Source organism: Pinus tabuliformis, chromosome 3_1, assembly GCF_031772625.1.
Source record: "Pinus tabuliformis cultivar Carrire ecotype Pingquan chromosome 3_1, CPIR1, whole genome shotgun sequence".
Taxonomy (NCBI): domain Eukaryota; kingdom Viridiplantae; phylum Streptophyta; class Pinopsida; order Pinales; family Pinaceae; genus Pinus; species Pinus tabuliformis.
The window spans coordinates 673,010,029-673,035,721 of record NC_142301.1 but is presented as its reverse complement, the minus strand read 5'-3'; the positions used below and the strand labels follow the sequence as shown (position 1 = coordinate 673,035,721).

Sequence of the window (25,693 nt, the reverse complement as noted above, 5' to 3'; positions counted from 1 at the left end):
CTCCAAAATAGTTAATGTTCATTACGTTATTTTTGATAATTTGGTTCATAACAAATGAGTATTAGAGGAGAAGATTTTCAAACCTACAACTTTAAAGTATATGTTTCACTTGTAAACCTAATGTTTTTAAGGGAAGCTCCAAACTAAGCGTCACTTACTTCTCTAGAAAGCAAATATCTATTATTGTTTCTAACTGAAATTCAACAAAATTGGAAGAGATAGTGTCCTTACTAGTTAGAGTTTATACCCATTATCAACAATTTTTCTAAAAATAATATGGTTCAATGATTTGTACATATCTTTTGATTTCTACTGCTAAACGACTTACTATTTAATTATACAAGTGACTCCTTATATTGGGTTGAGAGCCATACCATGTGAAGCAACAACCAACCGTGAATGCTCATAGTTTCAATGAAATTTGTCAAATTTCTCCTCATCAAGAATTCAATTGGCTTGAGAGCCATACCATGTGAAGCAACAACCAACCGTGAATGCTCATAGTTTCAATAAAATTTGTCAAATTTATCCTCATCAAGAATTCGAATTCAATTCAATTGTCATGTACTTAACCTCTAACTCATCCAAGATTAGATTTGCTCAAACTCCAAAATATTTAGTGAAATTGCAATATAACTTACTATTGTGACCTTCGAGTTGTAGTTGGCTTCTATAGGCCTCAATAGCATTGCAACATTATTTGACAATCCCAACTGGATCATAAATTTATAATATATGGTTCGGCACAAATTTGTGAGAATGAAATCAATGTTAAGCTATTAGCAATTTTACTGTCTTTGAAGTATATTAGGTATTGGGATTTAATCCAATCTTGGACTGTTCCACCATTTGAAACTTAAGAAAAGTGATTCATAAAAATTTAACAATCTGCAATTTTGAATTCTTTCTTTAATGTGATGACTCGATAGAGATCTAAGGTTGAGCTTTATCTGCAGAAGTCAATTATAGATTTGTTTTATCGTGTATAAATTAGAATTAGGTTTAATGGATCATCAAATGTCTGTAATGTCCAAAATTTACTACTTCGAAAAGAAAGGTCTTCTTAGAACTTGAAAATCAATAATCAAATATGATTGGTGCAGTCTTCTAAAACTCTTAGAAACAAACAATACTCAGATAAAAGTTACAACAGACATTACATATGAAACTCATGTAACTTCCAAATTGTTCTATAATAAGAACTCTTGGAAGTTACAAGAACTATGCAGCTTATGGCTTACAATGCAGCTTATGGTTTATAATGCCTTCATTAGTATGTCAAGTCCTTTAATAAGAAAATCACAATCTTTTCCACAATGCACATGTATGTAGTGACATAAAGTTGATTAATTATCACAGTACATAAACAGAGAATTACCTACTAAGATTGAAAGTAAGATGATATTCAAAGTTTTCTCTGATCTCAAACAAGCTGTGGACACATAGTAACGGGGTCATATTACTACATAAGCAACTAAATACCAGAGTTCAGTAATCCCAACTTGATAATGAAGTGTGCTAATCTTCATTGGAGAATGGAAAAGAGAGGCTACATACATTGGAGAAAGTCATACTATATTAACGTGAAACAAAATCCTAATAAACTTGCAATTAAGAAGGCATCACAAAAATAATGATCACAACACGAAGTACAAAAGGATCTCAAGAGTTTGGAAAGTTCTGAGAAACAACAAGAGAGGTCAGTAAAAGGATTTGAATCGAATCTGCAAAAATTTAGATGTACCATAGTTTAAACGCAAATCAAGGAATACTCTGAACATCAATCAAAAGATATTTTATTGCAAATGAAGGAAGAAAAAATTGATTCATCCTCTATGTCCTTTGTTGTATGGCTCTGAAATTCATGTTCTAATATACAAAGAAAACAACTGTCAAAAGAGACCCATTTTTTCTCTTCAGACAGTGGCTATAACTTCTGGGCAAGTAAGGGATAGACTCTTCGATTCCCTGCCTCCTGGGGTGTTAATAACATGAATGCACAAATAAGTTAATAACACACAAACAATTGAACCGCTTGGGCATCAGAAGTTTTCCTTGTGAAAGTCAAATCTGGTGGAAGTTTTGGGTGTGAAATCCAGTGAAAGCTGCCTCAAATCGTCAATAAGAGCAGCAGGACCACAGCAGAAAACCCCTGAGTGCATATCAAGTAGAGAAAGAAGTGAGGTTTCAAAGGATTAGTTGACAATCTGTCACAGAACAGCCATCAGATCATTGACACAAGGTTAGGTTGGAGAAAATCATACCCACTCTGGAGTCTTTGTGCTTGAGAGCAATACTCTTGAAGACGTTTCTCCAATTAGGCTTGGCAAAGTGTGTGCAAACCTGTGTAGATTAATTGAATCAAATTCCCATAAGCATTGACAAAAATTCTTCATTCACATGAACATGTAAATCTTGAATGTTGTAATGTGATTGACTTACCCTGGTGCCCGATACAATATCTACACAATGTTTGGCATGATTTAGTGCCTGCAACATAGCGATCAATGCTGATCGAGCATCACCCTCTTCATAAACACTTGTGCAATAGTTGTGCAACTCAATTATGCCCTGACAGTGATTCATTCCTTGCTTCAATCAACATCATTGAATCGCAAGGGCGTGTATAACAGAAGTAAAGACTTGAAGGTGTGTACCTTTTGATCAATTTCTGCCACTTCATTCATGACTCCCTTGAACCAATCAAATGATCCTTCCTCTTTAGCAACCCAGTAGAAAAATGCACGAACTGTATTGAAAGCTTTTTTCTTACGCTTCCCTACATTTGCAATGCTCTGCAAATGCTAACCATTTAGAGGAGAAAATCAAAGATTTAAGCTCGGGGATCAAAACGAAAATGAAAACTTTTAAAGAAACTTACGCCTTCTTCGTCAGATACTTTCATATGGTTGACAATGTCTTTGAGAATGCTGATAAATGGAGTGGCTCCGATTCCTAGACCAACAAGAAGCAAGACATCATACTTTTTGTAGTCTTGTGCCGGTGCTCCATAAGGCCCATCGATTAGCAACCTCGGAAATCTGTTACACAAGCAATGATATTTGTTCAGCTATGAAAACCAGGTTGAATGTCTATCTGACATATTGCTGGACAAAAATAGATAATGCTTGATGATCCATTTGCCTTGGGTTGGTTTTTCCTTGCATATAATCTGCTCTCAACAGGTCACTTTTCCCACCCATTGGAGGCTCACATACCTGTACAATGAAAATAACAACAACAAAACGCGGGCTCTTCAAAACAGGGGGTTTATTGTCATGTAAACCATGGCGATTGTTCCAGTGTCAAGTCCACTTGTCTGCACGTCAGCGCCCAAAATCTATCTGTCAATTTAATTGTTAAGGATACTCGGTGTCCTCGAGGGTTTTACAATGAAAATAACAGCAACCAGCAACCAGAACCTGATGATTTTACATATCAGGGAATTTCGATTTCGCATTGAAGGGAATTTCAATTAACAGAGTCGGAGGTTCGTCCGAATTGTACCTGGGTGGCGAGCTGCAGAGTTTAGGAATTGCAGAGCGGGAGGCGCCGAGTCGAGGAGGAAGGTGAGTGAGCAGCCCGCGGGATCGCAATTCCTCATTTCGAATTTCCAATGGCAATAACTCTCCAGCTTGGACCTGATCTGTCAGGGGATGTCAGGATTGCCAGCCCCAATCGGATCTCCTGTGAGGGAATGTCAGGATTGCCAGGGGTGGCCGGAGCCGGACGATTTTCCGGCTGGTGACGGAAAACGGGCCGTTCTACCGCCTAGGTAGACTACTCCAAATGGAAATGTTGATTTGAATGAGAAGATTATTCACAGAGGAACCTACACATGCACTTTATAGTTGGTTTCCAACATATTAGAAGTTGTCTAAAAGGTAAACGCTGATTTGAATGAGAAGATGTGTGAAAATGTTTGCCAAAGGTTGTTCTAGGCAAGGTGATATTATTGGTAGTGGTTACATAGATGTTGGAGGGGTTGTTGCCCAAAGTGTTTGAAGGAATGCATATTCAACATTGCATTTTTAATTGTTCAATAATAGGAAAAGAACAAATTGTAGGAGCTTCAAGAAGATGAGTTTGTCTACATACATGTGGTAAACAAATGAAGGAGATCATAAAGGTCATGGAAAAGAAATCATTTATTACTTACTCAACGAACACATTAACTCAACAAAAATGACAAAATGAAGGCACATGATATATAGAATGGTAATGAAAATCTATACACTACAACAAACATATAAAACATGGATAATAAGTAATTATAAACACTGGAATAATAACTTAGTGTATTTTTGTGTAAAATATACGTATTGGTCCAAAAGAAAATTTATATGAATATGAAGTAGTGGTGTGATAAAATTTATATGAATGTAAGAAGTGTTGTGATACCACAATGTTTTGTAGCTTTAGTTTGTTTGAATGTGTGAGCATTAGATGTGTAACTTAGTGTATTTTTGTGTAAAATATATGTATTGGTCCAAAAGAAAATTTATATGAATTTGAAGTAGTGGTGTGATAAAATTTATATGAATGTAAGAAGTGTTGTGATACCACAACGTTTTGTAGCTTTAGTTTGTTGAATGAATGAGCCTTAGATGTGTGAGTGTTAGATGGGTGAGTGTTAGATGGTTGAGGGTTAGATGTGTAAGAGTTAGATGTGAGATATTTTTTAAATCCAATTTTTTTATATTGTAATATTGTTTTTTATTAATAAATTTATGAACAATTTTTTAGATAAAAGAAAATATAATATACATATCACATTATATAACATATAAATAGTACCTATAAATTAACATCCATCTTACCATAACCATTTTTAAATTTAATTAATAAGCGCATACAAATTTAATATTTACAATATAAAAAGATTTTTAATTATGAATATTTACCATGGATATTATTAACTTCTAAATAGGATTTTTTTACAATACCATGGGACAATACCTAGAAGAGAAAGATAGAGACAAGGAGGGAGAGGAGGGAAGAAAATCATAATACCATGGGCTAATACCATGGTTTATCTGGGCCATCTAAGATTTAGATTATGGATCTAGGATTTTAATTATTCTGTTACAATACCATGGGCCAATAACATAGCTTATCAATACCACATGCCCAAAAACCATAACTTATTTCAAAATCAAAATATTTTACAAATACTTTATTTTAATTTAACTTTTTAATATTTTTTAATTAAATCTAGAAGCAAAAAGGTTGTAATTGCTCTTGAGGTATATTTAAACCCTCCATCCTCACGACTACTAAAAATATTCCCATATAGAAAACTGAGGTTTTAATAAATTAAAAGTGAGAATACTTTTATATATAGATATGTGAAATTTACATAATATAAATAATATTATAAAGAACTCGGATAGATGCATCCTAACCAAACGATCCAAGTGGAGAGAAAGCAAAGTGACTAAAAACAATAAAGGAAAGATAGTGCATGATTCTTTTAAGTTTTTTATTATTGTTTTTCTTTGACATGGTTGATCCAAAATATAGTTTAATATTTTATAACCAATTATATATCTATATATATATATATATATATATATATATATATATATATAATTTAGATACTTTCTTAAATACAATACAATGGGATCATATTTAAGAGAGAGAGTGAGATGGAGGGGGAATAGAGTGAGGGAGAGAGACATAGAGGTGGGAGAGACAAGGAGAGAGAGGGGGGAAGAGAGGAGGAGAGAGAGAGGGAGGGAAGAACAAAGACATTGAAGGATAGAGGTGGAGAGAGAGAGGGAGCGACAAGGGAGAGATGAAGATGGAATTAGGGAGAGAGGAGATGAGGGCAAAGAGAGAAAAGAAGAGGGTATAGATAGGCAAAGAAGGGGAAGAGAGAGACGAAGATACATAGATATGGAGGGGGGAGAGAACGGGGGAGTGAAAAGGAGAGAGGGAGGGAGATAGTGACAAAGTTGGAGGGTGGAGAGAGAGGAAGAGTGTGATGGGGGGGGAGAGAGAGAGGGAGGTGGGAGAGAAAGGGAGAGAGAGGAAGGAGGAGAGAGAGGGAGAGTGTGATGGGGGGAGAGAGAGAGGGAGGTGGGAGAGAAAGGGAGAGAGAGGAAGGAGGAGAGAGAGGAGAGAGAGGGGGGAGAGATATGGAGTTAGAAGTGGAAGAAAGACATAGAGAGAGAAAGGTGGAGAGGGAGAGGGAGAGGGAGAGGGAGTGACAAGGGAGAAATGGAGAGATGATGAGGGAGAGAAGAGAAAGAAGGAAGAGAGAGAGATAGAGAGAGAGAGTGAGGGAGATAAGGGGAAGATACAAAGAGAGAAGGGGAAGAGGGAGGGAGGGAGAGGAAGAGGGAGATATGGAGAGAGAGTGTGTATATTTTCGGGGTGAGAAGGAGAGACAAGGGGAGATAGAGATATAGATGGAGGGGGAAGAGAGGGAAGAAGACAGAGGCAAAGAGAGGGAAGAAGAGAGAGGAAAATAAAGGGGGGAGGAAGAGAGATATATGTGGAGAGAGAAAGAGAGAGAGTGGGAAGAGAGAGATAGGGAGAGGAAGAGGGAGGGAGAGAGAGAGAGAGAGATAGATAGATAGGTATTGAGAGAGAGTGTGTATTTTTGGGGATTGAGATAGAGTGATAGTGGGAGATAGAGATATACATGGAGGGGGTAGAGAGAGAGTGTATGTTTGCGGGCTGATATCAAGAGATAAAGGAGAGACAAAGGGATATATAGATATAGATGGAGGGGGTGAGAGGGAATAAGAGAGAGATAGAGAGGGAGGGAGGAAGATAGATAGATATGGGGAGAGAGAGAGAGAGAGAGAGAGAGAGAGAGAGAGAGAGATGTGTGTTTAGGGGCCTGAGATAGAGAAACAAATAAGGAGAGATGGATGGAGGTATAGATATAGATGACAGGGGAAGAGATGGAATAAGAGAAAGATAGATAAATGGAGGGAGAGGCGAAGAGAGAGAGAGAAGGGGGGAGAAGGAGGGGGAGAGAAAGAAGGAGAGAGGGAGGGGGAGCGAGAGAAGGAGAGAGGGAGGGAGATAGACACAAAATGGAATGTGGAGAGAGAGGGAAGAATAAAGAGAGACATAGAGACAAACACAGACATAGAAGTTAGATCTAGAAATTTATGAATATTTTGGTTTTTCACTAAAATATACGTTTTGATTTCTAATACTAATTTATCGCTTGCATTAGATGCATTGATTTCAATGTAGGTGTCAATTTCTAATCTTATTTAATACTTTACACTAGATGCATTGATTTCAATGTAGGTGTTGATTTCTACTCCTATTTGATTGCTTGCACTGGATGCATTGGTTTCAGTGTAGATATTGGTTTCTAATCCTATTTGATTACTTGCACTAGATGCATTGATTTCAGTGTAGATATCGATTTATAATCCTATTTAATACCTTACACTAGATGCATTGATTTCAGTGTAGATGTCAATTTCTAATCCTATTTGATACCTTACACTAGATGCATTGATTTCAATGTAAATGTTGATTTCTACTCCTATTTGATTGCTTGCACTAGATGCATTGGTTTAATTGTAGATATTGATTTCTAATCCTATTTGATTGCTTGCACTAGATGCATTGATTTCAGTGTAAATATTGATTTCTAATCCTATTTTATTGCTTACAATAGATGCATAGATTTCACTGTAGATGTTGATTTCTAATCCTATTTGATTGTTTGCACTGAATGCATTAATTTCAGTGTAGATATTGATTTCTGATTTGATTCAACTAGATGTATGGTGTACAGAAATTTCAAGGTAATTAGATTGATATTGTGCATTGATTTCAGAGTAAGCACATCTCTGCCCCCTCCATCTATATCTCTGTCTCCCATTGTATCTCCTTCTTTATCTCTCTATCTCACCCCCCAAACATACACACTCTCTCTCTCCATATCTATCTATCTCTCTCCTCCCCTTTCCCCTTCCCCCCCCTCTCTCTCTCTCTCTCTCTCTCTCTATATATATATATATATATATATATATATATATATATAGATATTCCTCTCTCCCTGTCTTTGCCTCTCTCTCCCCCCTGCCATCTATATCACTATCTCCACTTGTCTCTCCTTCTCACCCCGAAAACATACACACACTCTCTCAATGTAAGCACATAAAAATTATTTATGATGTGAATTGACTTATGTGTTATAATAATTCAACCATAAATAATACTTGATTTTTCGTCCTAAATAAAATGTTCACTTACCCGAAAAGTTTGTTTCCAAAAAATCTAAACTATTTGTAATTGGCTACATTCTTATTATTCCCGTTTTCCATCATTCAACATTGTAATCACTTTGCATTCAAATGCGGTAATAGAAAATAACTACCATTGAATATTATTTGGGGTTTAACACTCCATAAGTCACAATGATTGACTTTGGAGAAAACTACTATTAATATTGGAGAGCAACAAAGACAAGGTATGGTGTTTACTACAATAGTTTGAGTTAAATATTTGAATGGTCTATGATTTCAAGTGCCATTTTCATATAATCGATATGAGAAAATGGCAAAACAAATAGGTGTGACAATAACTATAGTAGAAGAAAATAGTTTTAGATTGATTGCAATGAAGATTGTTTGTAATTGAATATATTCTTATTATTCAGATTTTCTATCATTCAACATTGTCAAATTGTCACTTAACACTCAAAATTTTTATTTCATCATTTTTCATCATTCAAGTTACTAATAGTCTCTCTCATCTCAAAAAACTGAGATAACTAAGAAAATTTAAAATTAAATTGATCAAATTAATCTTAGACATATTTAGCATATTTAAAATGATCAAAATAATTATATATTCAACAAATTTTGTACGACCGCACATGACTGAAACCATCCTAGATCCATCTTAACCCCAGATCTATCAAGCTTCGAGAGGGATCAAATCTCTTGAGGTGTAAACCTTTCCTCAAGTTTTGCACTAAAAAAAGAGGTTTGCACCGCGAGAGATTTGATCCCTCTTGGCACTTGATATATCCGGGGTTAAGATGGATCTTGTGTATTACAAATGAATGTAGGGTAATTAGTTAGCCTTATTTGGATGATGAAGAAGATGTTTGAATAACCTAATTGTTAAGATTGTAAAAATGAGTAGGAAAGTTGGCATTTAGATAATTAATCAATTTCCCTAAGTTAAACTTAGCCATTTTTTAATTATCGATCAATTAATTTAATTGAACCATCTCTAGGTGGAATTTCCAAAAACGATTCTGGGTTTTGGAGAACTCTTGCATTTTAACCTCTCTAAAAAATTTCGAGTCTATAACACTGTTGGGCAGTGGATCCCCCCACAACATGTTTTTGGGGCTTAAAGCCCGAGTTTTTGTCAATGTAATGTAAAGACTCCGCGAAGTACGAGCACGGAGGGCAAAAATCTAGGATGAGTTATAGGGTTGTTTGCCCTAAGAATTGTAAAATAATGTAAAGTTGAGTCAACCTACCCATGGTCCACGGACCATGGGATTGTATAAATAGAGCAAGGCTCTAAGTGTAAAGATAACTTAGCTAGTAGAAAAGAAGAAACAGATAGATGCGAAGGCATGGTTAGAAGATAGAAGTGGATCTGAAGTGTATTGGGTTGTAGTAGTAGGTAGAGGATCTGCAGTTGAGTGCACAGAGGCCTAGTAGAGTCCATAGCTGAGTGCGCGGACCCATGCAACTGAGTGCGCTGGGTGGAGTCGGGTCTGTAATTGAACTTGAGTATTAATAAAGATAAGATTGATTCAGAATATTGTGCGTTTGTTTGTAGATATATATTTCTATGTTCTGGTTATCTTTATGCATTTATATTGTTTTCGAGTACGCACGCTTATCTGAAAGTTGAATAAGTAATAAGAATATTGGGCCCACACAAACTAAGTTAAACACTAATATAATAGCACAGTAAGGATCGGATCAGAATAATATTGTATTCACAAAGGTGCACATGGGTTGCGAAGGATAGAAAGCTGCGCAGAGCAGCGCAACACGCAGGTTAGGATCGCGAACCTCCAGAACCTTCATCAAGACATCCCTAGGGTGTGGAAACCTGGTTCTAGCACCCTCCCATACTACTTCAGGTGAGACCTCAGTCCGCGCTCTGCGGACTGTTGTTGAAAGGGCCAGTAGTACAGGGATTTGCTTGGCTAAACTCACTACTAAACTTGGGTCAGGCCCCACGTAGCCAACTAATGATTCTGTTGCTGGGACCGGGATCTGCCTAAGGGATGTCTGATGTCGTGCCATTGGAACCCTACAAAGAAAGAAATTGAATAGTGGTTGGACAAGAAGATTCACAAGTTCGCGACACAGGAAAACAGAACTCCGCAAGTATCTGAGAAAAGGTGGCTGGATCGCTATGTGTATACAGAAATCCATGAGATTTTCTTTGCATCCTTTCCTTCTGAACTGTATGAGTGGATCGCGAGGTTAGCTGACAACCAGGGAAGGTGTAGGCTCGACCAATCGATAGTGTGGACTCCAGAATTAGTGCGTAGACTAGAGGCATCAGAAGATAAGATTGCACGAGTTGTGGACCATTGGCTCGACCGGATAATAGGGGGATTCATCACTAAGTTCGTGGTAGACACAACCATGAGCTACAACGAAGCAGGACGACATTTTCTCAAGGGACCGCGAGGTAGGTATATTAAATCTTTGAATATTTGGATTAAGATCCTGTTATGTGAAAAGCAGGTTATGCGAATACACTAATGTTTGGGACGACGCAAAGCAGAAAGATCTATAAAGGTGGCAGGGAATTAGAAAACAATCCCTTAATTTCACCTTTGTGAGAGAGCGAGGAAGAGCTCGCTCAGGTCTCTCCGAGAAGTGCTGTTAGTTTGATAAGGCAGCGCATTCTGCAGTTACCACCTCCACCCACACCACCACCCACTTCACCTCCCTCACCTCCATCCCCATCCACTCCACCTCCACCACCTTCACAGTTCAGTATGGTGAATGCAATTAAATTGCCAATATTCAGAGGGGTAAGGAATGAAGATTTAGACCAATTATGGTTCATGGTAAGGGCAGTATGGGAAGCACAAGGTGTCGTGGACGACAACATTAAGAAGGCTACATTGGTAAGCGCGCTACAAGATGGCGCGTTGACATGGTATATCAAGCACTCTAACGACCACCTGAACGTAGGAATAGCAGAAATCTAGATCGCGCTAAACAGGGAATTCAGCCGGCCAAAGTCAGAAACACAATCAATCATCGGGTTTAAAGAGATTGCGATGCTTCCAGGTGAGACCCCCTGGGATATGGATTAGCAGCTGAAGAGTATGATCTGCGAGGTCAATATGACGCTAATAGATGCCCAACATCGTGCATGGTTTGTGGCATCCCTGACACCGCACTTGAGGACGACGCTGTCACAACATAAACTTTCCACCCAGGCCGAAGCATTGGAAATGGCAATGAGGTTGCGTGAGACCCCAATACAAGACCCTGGGTTGGGAGCTCAACAAATCCATGCACAACTACATAATCTATGCCTGGAAATGTAGAGTTTGAAGTAGGATAGGGCACCGCGGCTAGAGGCGCGCGAGGAGATATGGTGCGTAAAATGCAAAGGTCAGGGCCATGACACGGATCACTGTCCAGTATTCGCGAACTACTTGGTAGAAGGGGGACCCATGACGTTGAGACCTGAGGCACAGGCAGGGCCGATTGCGAAACCCGCGTTATGGTGTGTGATCTGTCAGATAGGAGGAAAACACATGACGGACAATTATCATTTGTTGCAGAAGTATACACAGACTCCCCAGCAGTTGTTTTGTAATTTCTACAGGTCGGTAGGCCACGACAAGCGCACTTGTTGCAGCTACGAGCTAATGATGGATCAGACCCCAGCCTATAGGATGCAGATAGAAACGCGAGCGCTCAACCCAGTTGCAGGGATGGCACGCGCTAGATTTCAGGGGCGAGGGCAAGGACGAGTAGGAATGGGATCAGGAAGGGGCCGCAGACAGTTAATTTGTTACAATTGCGGAGGACAAGGGCACTATGCCCGCGATTGCACCAACCCGACGAGAATATCCTGTTCGTACTGTGCTTAGTTTGATCATGAAATGATAGATTGTCCTACGTTGATCACACAAATGCGTGAAAAATGGGTGCTTTAGCCTCCTCCGACTCAGAATATCCAAATAATGAGGTATGAACTGCGCGAAGAAGACCTAAATGTGAACATGATGCTCAAAAGTTTTGATCACGGGGGAAGATAAAGGGAAGCAGCCTGAGGAAGATACTTGGGTTCGTAAGGTTGCTACGAAAGAACCTAAGTTTGAATTAGAGCGCACAAAGGAGACGTTCATGGAAGCTAAGAAGAGCTTCACGGAGGCCTCCACTTAAAGTAGTAAGGATCAACCAGAGCCAGGAATGGATCCTTCAATGCTTACTACCTTTCTGGAGACATGCATGAAACTACTACGCGACAACAAGGAAGTTAAGGGACTACAGGAGCTGATCACTAGGTGCACAGGGGTTAGGAGAACCATGTGTAGTCCAGAAATTAGGGAAGTATGCATTGCGCACCGGGAGGGAAATGAGATTGACTGCGCAGATTGGTGAGTATGAAATGGATCAGGTAATCCTAGACCTGGGATCAGACGCAAATGTGTTACTGAAGCAAACATGGAAACACATGGGCAGGCCCGCGTTACAGTGGTCCCCTATTCAATTAAGAATGGCGAACCAACAGAAGATTGTGCCCATGGGAAGGTTACAAGGGGTAACAGTTGATATTGAAGGTGTGAGCACGTAGACGGACTTTGAAGTGATAGAGATTGTTGATGACAACAATCCCTATCCCTCCCTGTTAGGAATAGACTAGGCCATTGATATGAATGGAGTCATCAACCTGAAGAAGCGGAAGATGATATTCGAAAAAAATCACTGCGCGTAGTAGTTCTGCTAGACCCCGCCAAAGGAGTACACTACATTGAACCAGTGCGCGACGATGAGTTAGATTGTATTTACCAGATAACGACGTGAGACCAGGATCAGGTGAATCCGACTGCAGATGGGAGAATCTTGTGGGAGCACAACAGCTCCTATACTTCAGATTCAGATGAAGAAGTAGAGCGTTGGCAGATTCGGTTGCACGAAGTGACAATGCTGAATTGCAACATGATGATTAGATCACTGCGTTGCGTAACGACAGAGGTGAGGGAATTGCCAACATATGATGGATTGACATTGGTGGATGAATTCCTAGACAAATTTGAAAGCACAATACTGGAACAACAATGGTACGGTGCATTGGAATGGGCACTGCGCACAACACCCACATGATGGTGGATTACACATCAGGAGACTGTTGTAAACTGGTGCGAATGTAGAAGGCGGATGCGCCTACGTTTTGAAAGCCCCCAGCGTCGACTAAGAGCTGGGTAGCCAGGACGAAGCAGCTTGCGTGCCCACCTATGTCGTTGGGTGCAGACGTGTGCTACGCAGTACACACAAGCACACCCTAGACTAAGGATCAAAAATTGGAACCAGACGGAGCAGCAGGAAAAGAGACGCACACCACAAACATTCCACGTAGAAGTATTCAAGAAGGTATGTGGGATCCTGAACAAGGTTCACCAGGCCAAGCGAACTGATTGGGACCTACGTGTACCAGCGGTCAGATGGGCCTCTAGGGCCATGTACAGGGATTCGAGCGCGGGGACGATCCAGAAGATTACGGGCAGAGTTGAGGCCATAGTTTTGGGAGGAAGGAATCCTCACATAGTTGGAACAATACGCGGGGACTAGCACAAAGGAATTATGTAGCCGCGTGAGGTCGAACATATGAAGGATCAAGAAGCCATTCGATGGGGGAACCTTAAGTTTTGCGAACTCAAAGATCGGATATGACTGAGGAAGAAAAGCGTGTTAATGGATGCAGTGTTGGCATTATGATTCAAGTGTTGTCCTTGATGGCAACTCACTCAGAAGGTTGGTACAGGTGCTCAGAGACTGGTACAGGTGATGACAACTTAACTAGAAGACAGATCTCAGTACAGCAGGACAAGAAAGAGATATACGCAGGTTCAGCAAGGATAATCAGCGTGTACACGCAGGTTGGCTTCAGCAAAAGCGCGTGTATGTGGAAACGTACCTTTGGTCCATGGCGGTTAGTCCTTGGAAGTTGTGCCTATGGTTTCGGACCATTGTGTCTCGACGGGCGTGTCGATCCCTAGTATTGAAGTTGATGGTATTGTGTTTCTATGGTTTTGGCTCTTGGTATTGAACAAGGCCTAAAGCTATATAAGGAGAAGATCACTAGGCAAAGTAGCATGGATTGTGTGTGGCTGACGCAGTGAGAGGATCTGGTATTGTTGGTTATCTGTTCGGGACGCTTGGTAAGGGTCGGATCTGACAGCAAAGGCAGAAGTAATCATTTCTAGATCTGCACGCGGGTTGCCTTTGGAGAAAGCGCGTATACACGCGGTTTTGGTACAGTGAAGTAGCGTATGCATGATAAGGGTTGATATTTCAGGTTGTTGCTGATTCTGGTGGTTGTTGCAGAGTTCTAGATTCTGGTTTGGGTTCTGTGTTCTTGATGACAGGGTTTCAGTGATTCGGTATTGGGTTGTTTAATGAATTATGATGCAAGTATAAGTTGATGATTGTATTGCGGTAATGTTTGCTTTGTACTCTTGGATCCAGTCTGAAAATTGATGAAACGTGGTCCTTGAAGGTTGTAGGGTCAGCACCTACGTACTAGTAAATGGATCAGCTAGTACAAGAGCTGAGGGGGTTGTAGCTCCCTTCCAAAAGTAGTTGGAAAACGAAAGAGAGGGTTGTAGCCCTCTGCAGGTTGTAGCCTGCATACTGGTAAAGGACTGCACCAGTATATTGTAAAAGAAGTTTCTCATTAAAGAAAGAAAGAGACGAATTGCAGCAGGTGGTTTTCACCCACATTGGGTTTCCACCTTATATCATGGTGTTCATGTGTGTGGCTCTTGTGTGATGATTCTGTTCTGTTATACTGCACCTGTTTACTCCTAAATTGCTTAATAATGTTCTGATGCATTTACTGAAGATAAGATTAACTGAATCATAAGATATCTGCATATACGCTAGTTGCTTTAGACACAGTCGCGTGTACACGCTGGTTCACTTAACAGAAGTCGCGTATATGTTTCTGAGTAGGAAATTGAAAAGGTTTTATTAATCTGATAATACTGATTCACCCCCCTCTCAGTATTATTTCCAACAATTGGTATCAGAGCAGGTCCTTCAGAGGAAGCTTGATCGCTTGAAGGAAAAGATCCATCAAAATGGCTAATCCAGAAAGAGAGGCACACATCAGGCCACCAGTCTTTGACGGGAACAATTTTACTCACTGGAAGATAAGAACCACTGCATATTTACAGTCTCTTGGAGCAGAAGTTTGGGGACTCATAGAAGGAGGATACAAATTCCCATCAGCAACTCCTACAGATCCAGCAGAGAAAAAGCAATATGAGCTCAATGCCAAAGTAGTTAATGTCCTATTGGGTACTTTGACTCAATCAGAATTTATGAAGATCATGCATCTCAAATCAGCTAAGGAAATATGGGACAAAATCGTTACAAGCTACGAAGGAGATGATCTGGTAAAAATAGCGAAGCTTCAAACTCTCAGAATCCGGTATGAAACTCTTAAGATGCGAAGTAATGAAAGCGTAGCTAATTATTTCCTGCGTATGGATGAGATTGTGAATTGTATGAGGGATCTGGGTGAAGAATTTGAGGAAGTTGTCTTAGTTCAAAAGGTTTTGAGATCTCTGTCTACTAAATTTGATTCTAAAGTATCTGCCGTAGAAGAAAAGGAGAATGTGCGAAAACTTACCATGTCACAGCTTCACGGGATCCTAACTGCTTTTGAAATGCGACTAGAGGTACCACCAGAGGCCGCATTCGAAGTGTCAGAGGAAGAAGATGAGGTAAATTTTGTCAAGAATCTTGAACGTGGAACTGGACGGTTCAAAGATAAGCTGCCTTTCAAATGTTTTCTATGTGGTAGAGTTGGTCACTATGCTGCTAGATGTCCTCATAACAAAGAAAGGATATATGAACAAGATGGTAGAAGCTATTATTCCCATATTAAAAGTTCATTTAATGATAGTGAAGATATTAGAAGTCTCATGGCGCACAAGAAGAAGAATGCTTCATCCAATGATAGCGAGGATATTAAAAGTCTCATGGCACATGAAGAGAAGAATGCAGAAACTGAAGAAGCTGCCAAATTAAAAGAACTATTGGAAACGGAAACCAGGGTAAGGGAGAAATTGCAGGATATAGCAAAAGATCAGAGCACAACTATTCAGAGACTTGAATCAAAGATCCTCTCTCTAAAAGAAGATCTTGAAGATCAAGAACATGAAGTGATCAAACTAAAGCGACAAGTAGAAGAAGGGAGAAAAGTTGAAGAAGACCTAAGGAAGCAGTATCTGAAAAAGGAAGAACAACATCAAGTTGAGGTAAATATCTTGAAAGGTAAACTAGAAGAAAAGGATAAGCTTTTACGATTTCAAGATAGTTCTAAAGTCTTGGATGATATTCTTAATAGTCAAAGATCTCCTGCTATCAAGACTGGTCTTGGTTTTCATGAATATGTTGAAGGTGATTCTAGTTCACAAGGTGAGACAAGAAACTCTAATGAGAAATCTGAAATGCTCAAGGAACAACCAAGAAAAGAAATTCCTCAAGGAAGATCCTTTACTCCTAACTATGAACGTGATAGACGATTATTTCCTCCGCTGAATAAAGTTGAATGTTATGTATGTCATAATCTTGGACATGTTGCAGCCAGATGCAGAAGTAGAATGGTTCAAGAAAGATCATCTCATCCCAGGTATTTCAGAGGGTATTGCTTTGCCTGTAATGCATATGGACACAAAGCATTTGAGTGTGATAGAAGGAACATGAAAAATATAAGGTGCTATACATGCAACAACTATGGGCATAAAGCAAGGGAATGCAGAAGCAGATTTCAAAATTCAAGACAAGGGGACCATACATCATCACAGTTGCAGGAATTGAAGAAGACAGAGACAGAAAGGTGTGGGATAACTCAGACAGCTGACATAACAGACACAGGGGAATCTGAAAGTGATGAAATTCAGTATTCCATCCTGCATACGCTGATAGACTGAAGACAAGTCGCGTATATACGCGAGTTACAGGCTGCAAAGTCGCGTATATGAAGAAAGGGCAGCAGAACAGACCCAGGTTCAGTCATGGTTGGCTCAGGCTCAGGGGGAGCAGAACAGACTCAGGAAATGGTTCAGACATGGTTGGCTTACACTCAGGGGGAGAATATTCTTCGAATAATGCATTGTTGGCATTATGGTTAGAAGGTGTTGATAAAGTCTATGAAGCTAAATGATACATCTTACTGTTTAGGAATGGTATTGCAGGCTGATGGTACAGATCATGATGCTGTTGGTGGCTTTCATAAGTCTTGGTCTAGATATTTCATCACTATGTCATGTATCTCTTTTATGATGTCAAGGTCATGTAACGGCCTATGTTGGTTTCCCCACTATGCCTGGGATGAATGATGAAATGTTCATGTATTATCATGTATCTTCACATGGTTAGGTGAATGAGTCAATATTGGGATATCCCCACTAGGTTGGGTGATGAATGTATGTTGAGTCTTTTGGTGATAGGAAGGTCTTCTATGATGTATAAGTCTTTGTTCTTCTTGTAGAACATCTTTTACAGATCTTGCCTACAGTCAAGGGGAGCATGAACAACACTTTTCAGCAAGAGCAGGATGGATAGATTGGTACACTTTGGCATACACAAAGGGGGAGCACATTTGGAGATTTCAGCATATACTCAGGGGGAGTATGGACAGCAGTATGGTCAGCAGAAGGTATACCAAGGAAGAGAATATCTTGGTCCACCCTTTGCCCTTGATGTCAAAGGGGGAGAGTGACTTGGTGTGGTGGTTGCCATCAAGTCCAAAGGGGGAGATTGTTGGCATTATGATTCAAGTGTTGTCCTTGATGGCAACTCACTCAGAAGGTTGGTACAGGTGCTCAGAGACTGGTACAGGTGATGACAACTTAACTAGAAGACAGATCTCAGTACAGCAGGACAAGAAAGAGATATACGCAGGTTCAGCAAGGATAATCAGCGTGTACACGCAGGTTGGCTTCAGCAAAAGCGCGTGTATGTGGAAACGTACCTTTGGTCCATGGCGGTTAGTCCTTGGAAGTTGTGCCTATGGTTTCGGACCATTGTGTCTCGACGGGCGTGTCGATCCCTAGTATTGAAGTTGATGGTATTGTGTTTCTATGGTTTTGGCTCTTGGTATTGAAAAAGGCCTAAAGCTATATATGGAGAAGATCACTAGGCAAAGTAGCATGGATTGTGTGTGGCTGACGCAGTGAGAGGATCTGGTATTGTTGGTTATCTGTTCGGGACGCTTGGTAAGGGTCGGATCTGACAGCAAAGGCAGAAGTAATCATTTCTAGATCTGCACGCGGGTTGCCTTTGGAGAAAGCGCGTATACACGCGGTTTTGGTACAGTGAAGTAGCGTATGCATGATAAGGGTTGATATTTCAGGTTGTTGCTGATTCTGGTGGTTGTTGCAGAGTTCTAGATTCTGGTTTGGGTTCTGTGTTCTTGATGACAGGGTTTCAGTGATTCGGTATTGGGTTGTTTAATGAATTATGATGCAAGTATAAGTTGATGATTGTATTGCGGTAATGTTTGCTTTGTACTCTTGGATCCAGTCTGAAAATTGATGAAACGTGGTCCCTGAAGGTTGTAGGGTCAGCACCTACGTACTAGTAAATGGATCAGCTAGTACAAGAGCTGAGGGGGTTGTAGCTCCCTTCCAAAAGTAGTTGGAAAACGAAAGAGAGGGTTGTAGCCCTCTGCAGGTTGTAGCCTGCATACTGGTAAAGGACTGCACCAGTATATTGTAAAAGAAGTTTCTCATTAAAGAAAGAAAGAGACGAATTGCAGCAGGTGGTTTTCACCCACATTGGGTTTCCACCTTATATCATGGTGTTCATGTGTGTGGCTCTTGTGTGATGATTCTGTTCTGTTATACTGCACCTGTTTACTCCTAAATTGCTTAATAATGTTCTGATGCATTTACTGAAGATAAGATTAACTGAATCATAAGATATCTGCATATACGCTAGTTGCTTTAGACACAGTCGCGTGTACACGCTGGTTCACTTAACAGAAGTCGCGTATATGTTTCTGAGTAGGAAATTGAAAAGGTTTTATTAATCTGATAATACTGATTCACCCCCCCTCTCAGTATTATTTCCAACATGCAGAAATCAAAGAACTGGAAAATGAATCCGCACAAGCATGCCGCGTCAATAAACCGAGAACGAAAGGACAAGATATGGGCCGAAATACTACTGCATTAGAAGATTTCCAACGAGAATTTGTGGCCCGGCTACCATGGCTGTGACCACACATTACCAGACAAAGTAACCAGAGGAGCGCACCACGTAAGGAAGAATGCGCGGCGCTGACTGTCGCGAGGGAAATTGAGGAGTGCTCGCGGACTAGGCTGGGAATTGAATTGAAGCCTCGCACAGGTGGTGTGGCCACCTAACTATCCGTAGGGAGCACAGTCTCAGCGCTCTAAGCAGTTGAAAGAGAGCACGGGACTATAAAAGAGTCTGTAGGGGAGCTGCCGGAGGACAGCTAGTTTCCCACTATTGAGGATGATTTGTTCAAAGCCGCGAGGTACACCTCGCTCTGGGCTATAACAGACGTGAAGAAAATTCACAGGGTAAAGTTGTTCTGGGTGTTCGTGGAGGTGAGCATCTGAACGTGGATCAATAGAAGACCACGCTTATCCCCTATGGTTCATAACAGCTTGCAGAGCGCGTAAGAATTCAAGGCGGATATGCATAAACTGTAGGGGCGCGCAAAGATCCCACACAAAAATGGGTAAAGCTTTTGTTCATCGTAATGGATGATGTGATATTCACAGTAATGGAGTCATGGTCTCCGGAGTGGCGCACCCCGGACTTGGCAGAAATGGAGAAGGCCGCAGCCCAGCAAAGAAAGAAGGAAACCAAGCTGCGCATCGCACAACTGGCTGAAAAGAGGTGCCAGGAACAAGAAGCAGCTGCACAACAAAAGGTGGTTGATGCAGCAGCAGTGGCGTGGATGACCAAAGCCACATCAGCACCAACCAGAGAGGCTGAGGATGGCTAGGAGATGTCCATGGGGCAGCAGACCGGGGAAGTGGACAGGGTGGAGGACCACGCGGACCCCGGTTACACATCGAACCAACTCAAGCGGCTGCGTGGCCCAGAAAAAACAGCTCCCAGGAAGAAGATAAAATCCACAAAGACGTTCGTCGACCCGATCATGCTCACAAAAGGTGATTTGTTTGACATTAGTGAAACGATTCATGAGGTCGCAAAGGACGCACTCCAGCAACTAAGGATGGAGCAGAGCATTGTGTTGGGGGCACTCAGCATGCAGCTACAAGGATTACAAGTACAACCCCCCAACAGGTACAATGGCCTAATACGTCGCAGCAGGAACCGCCGAGGCCGAACAGACGCTCTGCGCCCGTAGGGCCAACACCTTCGTGTTGCCCGAAGGCGTGCTAGCAGCAACAAGAGAGGGTGACTACGACATCGGCTTGAACTTGGCTGCCCTGTTGCACGAAATTATGTACCAGCTACAGGATGGGGTCATCACAGAGCTCCTCGCCCGGGAAGGCCAAGTGATCCAGGTCCTGCATGAGCAGAAAATCAACATGGACTAGCTCAACATTCAACGGGATGAGTTGATTGTGCAGGCTCGCAGATTGGAGCAGGCCGTAGAGGATGCATCCATGAGCATTCCAGAGTTGCCCGTGCCAATGGAGCTACCAGCAGTAGAGCGGGTCCATAGATTGGCGGCCGAAGTCCGCGAGGCCTGGAGGAAACAAAAAAGGTTTAGTTGGAGTTAAAACTACAAATCGTCGAGTTGCGATTGAAGGTGCAACCTTCCACACCCCCAGAAGTCAGAGAGCAGCGTGCCTGCGCTATCCAGATGGGGTTGGAACAAATTGGCCAGGCGACACAGGGATGCACCGGGATGTTGGAGCAAGCACTAACCATACTTACACACCTACAGGAAGTCCCGAACCTACAACTCCTAGAGACCGAAGCGCGCGAGTTGCAGCAGGAGTATGACAGTGTCCGGGGCACCGTGCAAACGGTTGCCCTTACTCAACGACTCGCCAGACCACAGCAGGCAAGGGCATTGAAGGACTGATTAGACGCCATGCACCAAAAGGAAGCCTTGCTTAAAGCACACATCCAAGTATGGATCGATGAAGCGTTCACAATTACAACTACCATTGAAGGGAAGCTAACACAAATGCAGGAATTATATACGGTTGGATAGGAATGTGACCCTGCTTATGAAAGCTCAGAGATACGTGTGCAACAAATACAACAGGCGGCAGAACAGTGTGCTGTGGACACCCAAGCTGTGCGAGACCTACTGCATGGACTTCGCACAAAGATCGCCGCACCAACAGTGACTCGAGACGAGTCACGATGATTGTGTTGGGGGCCTGTTGGGCAGCGGATCCCTCTACAACATGTTTTTGGGGCTTAAAGCCTGAGTTTTGGTCAATGTAATGTAAAGACTCCACAAAGTACGGGCACGAAGCACGAAAGTCTAGGATGAGTCATAGGGTTTTCCGCCCTAAGAATTGTAAAATAATGTAAAGTTGAGTCGGCCTACCCATGGTCCACGGACCATGGGATTGTATAAATAGAGCGAGGCTCTAAGTGTAAAGATAGCTTAGCTCAGTAGAAAATAAGAAAGAGATAGGTGTGAAGGCATGGTTAGAAGATAGAAGTGGATCTAAAGTGTATTGGGTTGTAGTAGTAGGTATAGGCTCTGCAGCTGAGTGCACAAAGGCCTAGTAGAGTCCGCAGCTGAGTGCGCAGACCCCTGCAGCTAAGTGCACAAGGCGGAGTCAGGTCTGTAACTGAACTTGAGTATTAATAAAGATAAGATTGATTCAAAATATTATGTGTCTGTTTGTAGATCTGTATTTCTATGTTCTGGTTATCTTTATGCATATATATTGTTTTCGAGTACGCACGCTTATCTGAAAGTTGAATAAGTAATAAGAATATTGGGCCCACATAAACTAAGTTAAGCACTAATATAATAGCATAGTAAGGATCAGATCGGAATAATACTGTATTCACAAAGGCGCGCACAGTTTGCGAAGGATAAAAAGCTGCGCGGAGCAACGCAACACGCAGGTTAGGATCACGAAACTCCAGAACCTTCATCAAGGCATCCCTAGGGTGTGGAAACCTGGTTCCAACACCCTCCCATACTACTTCCGGTGAGACCTCAGTCCGCGCTCTGCAGACTTTTGCCGAAAGGGCCAGTAGTACTGGGATTTGCTTGGCTAAACTCACTGCTGAACCTAGGTCAGGGCCCACGTAGCCAACAAACACCATCTGATTCTACAAAAATAACACTACATCTTAGCAAGGAAGCTGTTCTCTCTAGTGTTGCACAACTGCCACAACACCATGTCTCTGCATTATCCTCCCATAAATGTTGCTGATGTCTGACAACTGTAGTTTCTTGCCACTATCCATCAAACACTGCACTAAATATGATTCATTTGCTACTGATTGTAGATGAACCATGTTGCATATGTGATGTTGCTGACACTGCACTGTACAAACTATACAACTCCCAACTCTGCATCTGTATTGAAACCCAACTAACACTCCCTTTCAAATGTTTCTACAACTATTACAATAACTACAACTGAAAATATTGAATCAATTGTGACTTTGTGCTGCAACTATCTCCTAAGTCTCTGACTGCTACTAGCCTCTGCACTATCTACTGAGAAATCTGCACTGATGTTGACTTTGCTACTGAGTCTCTTACTCTGCTATCAACATTGCTCTGCGCTCCTCAACATCTAACTACCACTAATCTACAACTGTCACTTTGGAATCTGACTGCATCAAATGATGTTGATCCACCTTATACTAAATATTGTGCCTCTATAGCAAGGCTAATGGTCCATGAGGAAACATTATCTAATGCTCACCTCAATGGACCTTGCCCAAATCTCTGCGCAACTATGGGACTAAATTCCCATATTGCCCCACCTCACTCTTGGAGGTAGACTACGTACATGGAAAAATATTCCTCCAACTTGGAGGACAATTTGTCTATCTTTCCAGATTTTGCTGCTTGATCCTGCTTCTATTGCTTGTAATTCTTCCTCTGACACTAAGTAATGTAGTGGTCAACCTCACCACACTTGAAGAACTTGATCTTAGATAGATCATTTTTCTTCTTCTTCTCTCCCCGCCACCCTTGTCCCTAACTGGGATCTTTTTCTTTCCCATTTTATGTAAGGGCCACATTGTCTTCCTCCTACACACCTTTTGATCTCTTGCTTCTATTGTTGTTGATGGAGCTCTTTACTTGAGATCGCCTCATTTCTTCCTGCTATAAGTCTGACCATCCTATCCCACCCTCGTAATGTATCTCATCCCAAAATGCCTTAGACGAATATTTTCCATTCCTCAGAGACACTGTTTAGGGTGTAGGTTTTAACCTCGTATAGAAATTACCTGCATTCGAATTCTAAAACATAGAAAATAAACAATGTCAGAGCATAACACATAAAACACATATACACAGAGATTTTCTCCTGGATCCCAAAACCAAGACTACCAACTTGATTTTTCATTATGTTCCTTTCAATGTTATAATACATATTTATATATGCTGAAGCATCCAATACCATGGACCGAAAACCATCACGTCCAATACGTAACCATGGACCAAAAACCATCGCATCCAAAAACATGTGCGAAAATCATGCATAAAACAATAGGTGGGTTTGCCCATCCTAACATAGGGTCCAAAACCAATATGCCTCAAACGCCCTGTGACCCCCCCGCTGCACAATCGGCGCAACGAAGGGGGGCTCCGCCTGCCCCCCTCTAACCCCTTGGTTAACTACGTGGGCTAGTCATGGAAATAATATAACACAACCCAACATTCTCCCACTTGTTGTTTTCTTTCCACAGGGGGCCATAAGAGAGCTTATTCATTTTTCCATCCCTGAAACACCCATTGTCTCTCTACACCAAGAGAATTTCTCAGAGCTCACAGATTTTGTTAATGCATCTGTAGTATTCTTCAAAGTGTCCACCTTTACCAATAACACCTTTTTGTCTTCTATCATATCCCTCACAAAGTGATACTGAACATCAATGTGCTTTGTCGTTGAATGATATGCGGGGTTCTTCGCCAAGAAAATTGCACTTTGGCTATCACAGTCTATCCTTATAGCTCCCTATACTAACCCCATACTTGAACACAATCTCTACAACCAAACTGCTTCCTTGCTTGCATGAGTGGCTGCCATGTATTCCGCCTCTGTAGTTGATAGTGCCACTATAGATTGTTTCTTACTCATCCAACTGACTGCACCTCCAAATAGGTAAAACACATACCCACTTGTAGATCTTCTCTGATCCAGATCTCCAGCCCAATCTACATCAACAAAGCCACGAATATCCAACATTCTGTCCAATCCCGATCTTCCTTGGTAGCACAAACCATAATCACTAGTGCCATGAAAGTACTTGAAAACCTGCTTCACTACTGTCCAATGCTCCTTCCCTGGTTTTGACATAAACTTGCTCAATACTCCCACTACATGTGCAATGTCTGGTCTAGTATAGACCATTGCATACATCAGGCTACCGACTTTTTATCGGGAAAACTAGTGTCTATGCAGAACTGCTAGTCCCACTAAGGGTGACAACTACCTTAGAAACAAACACACTAAAACCACTTTCGTTTTCCTTTATGAGAAATAGATGAGAGAAGAATAGAGGAGACCAACCTCAGTCTTGTGCTTGGTTCCTTGTTTGATTCCTCTCCCTTCTGATAGTCTTTTGCTACTTGCTTCCTTGCATACCCAGCTTCAAAGAGCACCTGTAAAATCACAGCAACATAACACTATACGAGAACATAGATCTATTATCATAAAAAATATAGGACTAGATGTATATTAACCACACAAATGCATACAACATCAATCACACAAGAATGTGGAGGAAAACTTGAATAGCTTTATTAATAATCAAGAAAGAGCAAAGAGGATTACAACCAATTGTTCTGACCCAGCATCATCCTCTCAGCAAGAAGCCCTTCTTCACCTCATGAAAAGCTTAGATCACCCAACACTATGATGTAGCACCAAGAAACCAGCAGCACTTCCTTACAAGATACAAAATTCCAGCCTCTAGATCTCTGGGATGAGGGATCCATATATAGATGTTTGTAAGGGGGGTGAGTCAACTTTTGAGATTTGATTAGTATCCTCTCTTCGATAGTTCTTGAATCCACTTGGAGATTGATGGTCTCTTACTCATCCCTGGGTGAATGCAGAGAGGCAAGTGTCACAGGAGAAGTTTCTAGAAGATTCTTTGCTTCTCCACCTTGCAGATTGACCCTGCCATTTGTCCACTCTCGCCCATCGCACCCCATAGAAGGGCTTTTCAACATGCATCGCACCTGCTAAGTGTACTTAGGTGGGATGCAACGCACTTTGACCATGGAGCAGGTGAAATGATCCAGTTTTGACCAATTCTGAGTAGTTTTTCATGGAGAACTTCTGGGAGAAGATGTAATC

At 41.3% G+C, this 25,693-nt stretch overlaps 1 protein-coding gene across 2 annotated transcripts; it reads right to left on the bottom strand.

The window, feature by feature from the left end:
• Positions 1-1,780: 1,780 nt before the first annotated feature.
• Positions 1,781-3,673, bottom strand: LOC149188887 (respiratory burst oxidase homolog protein A-like). 2 transcript variants are annotated; one of them, XM_089413112.1, is made up of 7 exons: positions 3,508-3,673; positions 3,219-3,422; positions 2,882-3,041; positions 2,658-2,795; positions 2,443-2,571; positions 2,265-2,343; positions 1,781-2,152 (listed from the first exon to the last, which is right to left on the bottom strand). In XM_089413112.1, exons 3-7 carry the CDS (start codon positions 2,903-2,905, stop codon positions 2,043-2,045), a joined length of 480 nt encoding a protein of 159 aa, XP_089269238.1. In that variant the 5' UTR covers positions 2,906-3,041; positions 3,219-3,422; positions 3,508-3,673; the 3' UTR covers positions 1,781-2,042. The 2 variants fall into 2 exon arrangements, with proteins under 2 accessions (XP_089269238.1, XP_089269239.1); XM_089413113.1 differs by having other exon boundaries at positions 3,219-3,319.
• Positions 3,674-25,693: the final 22,020 nt, after the last annotated feature.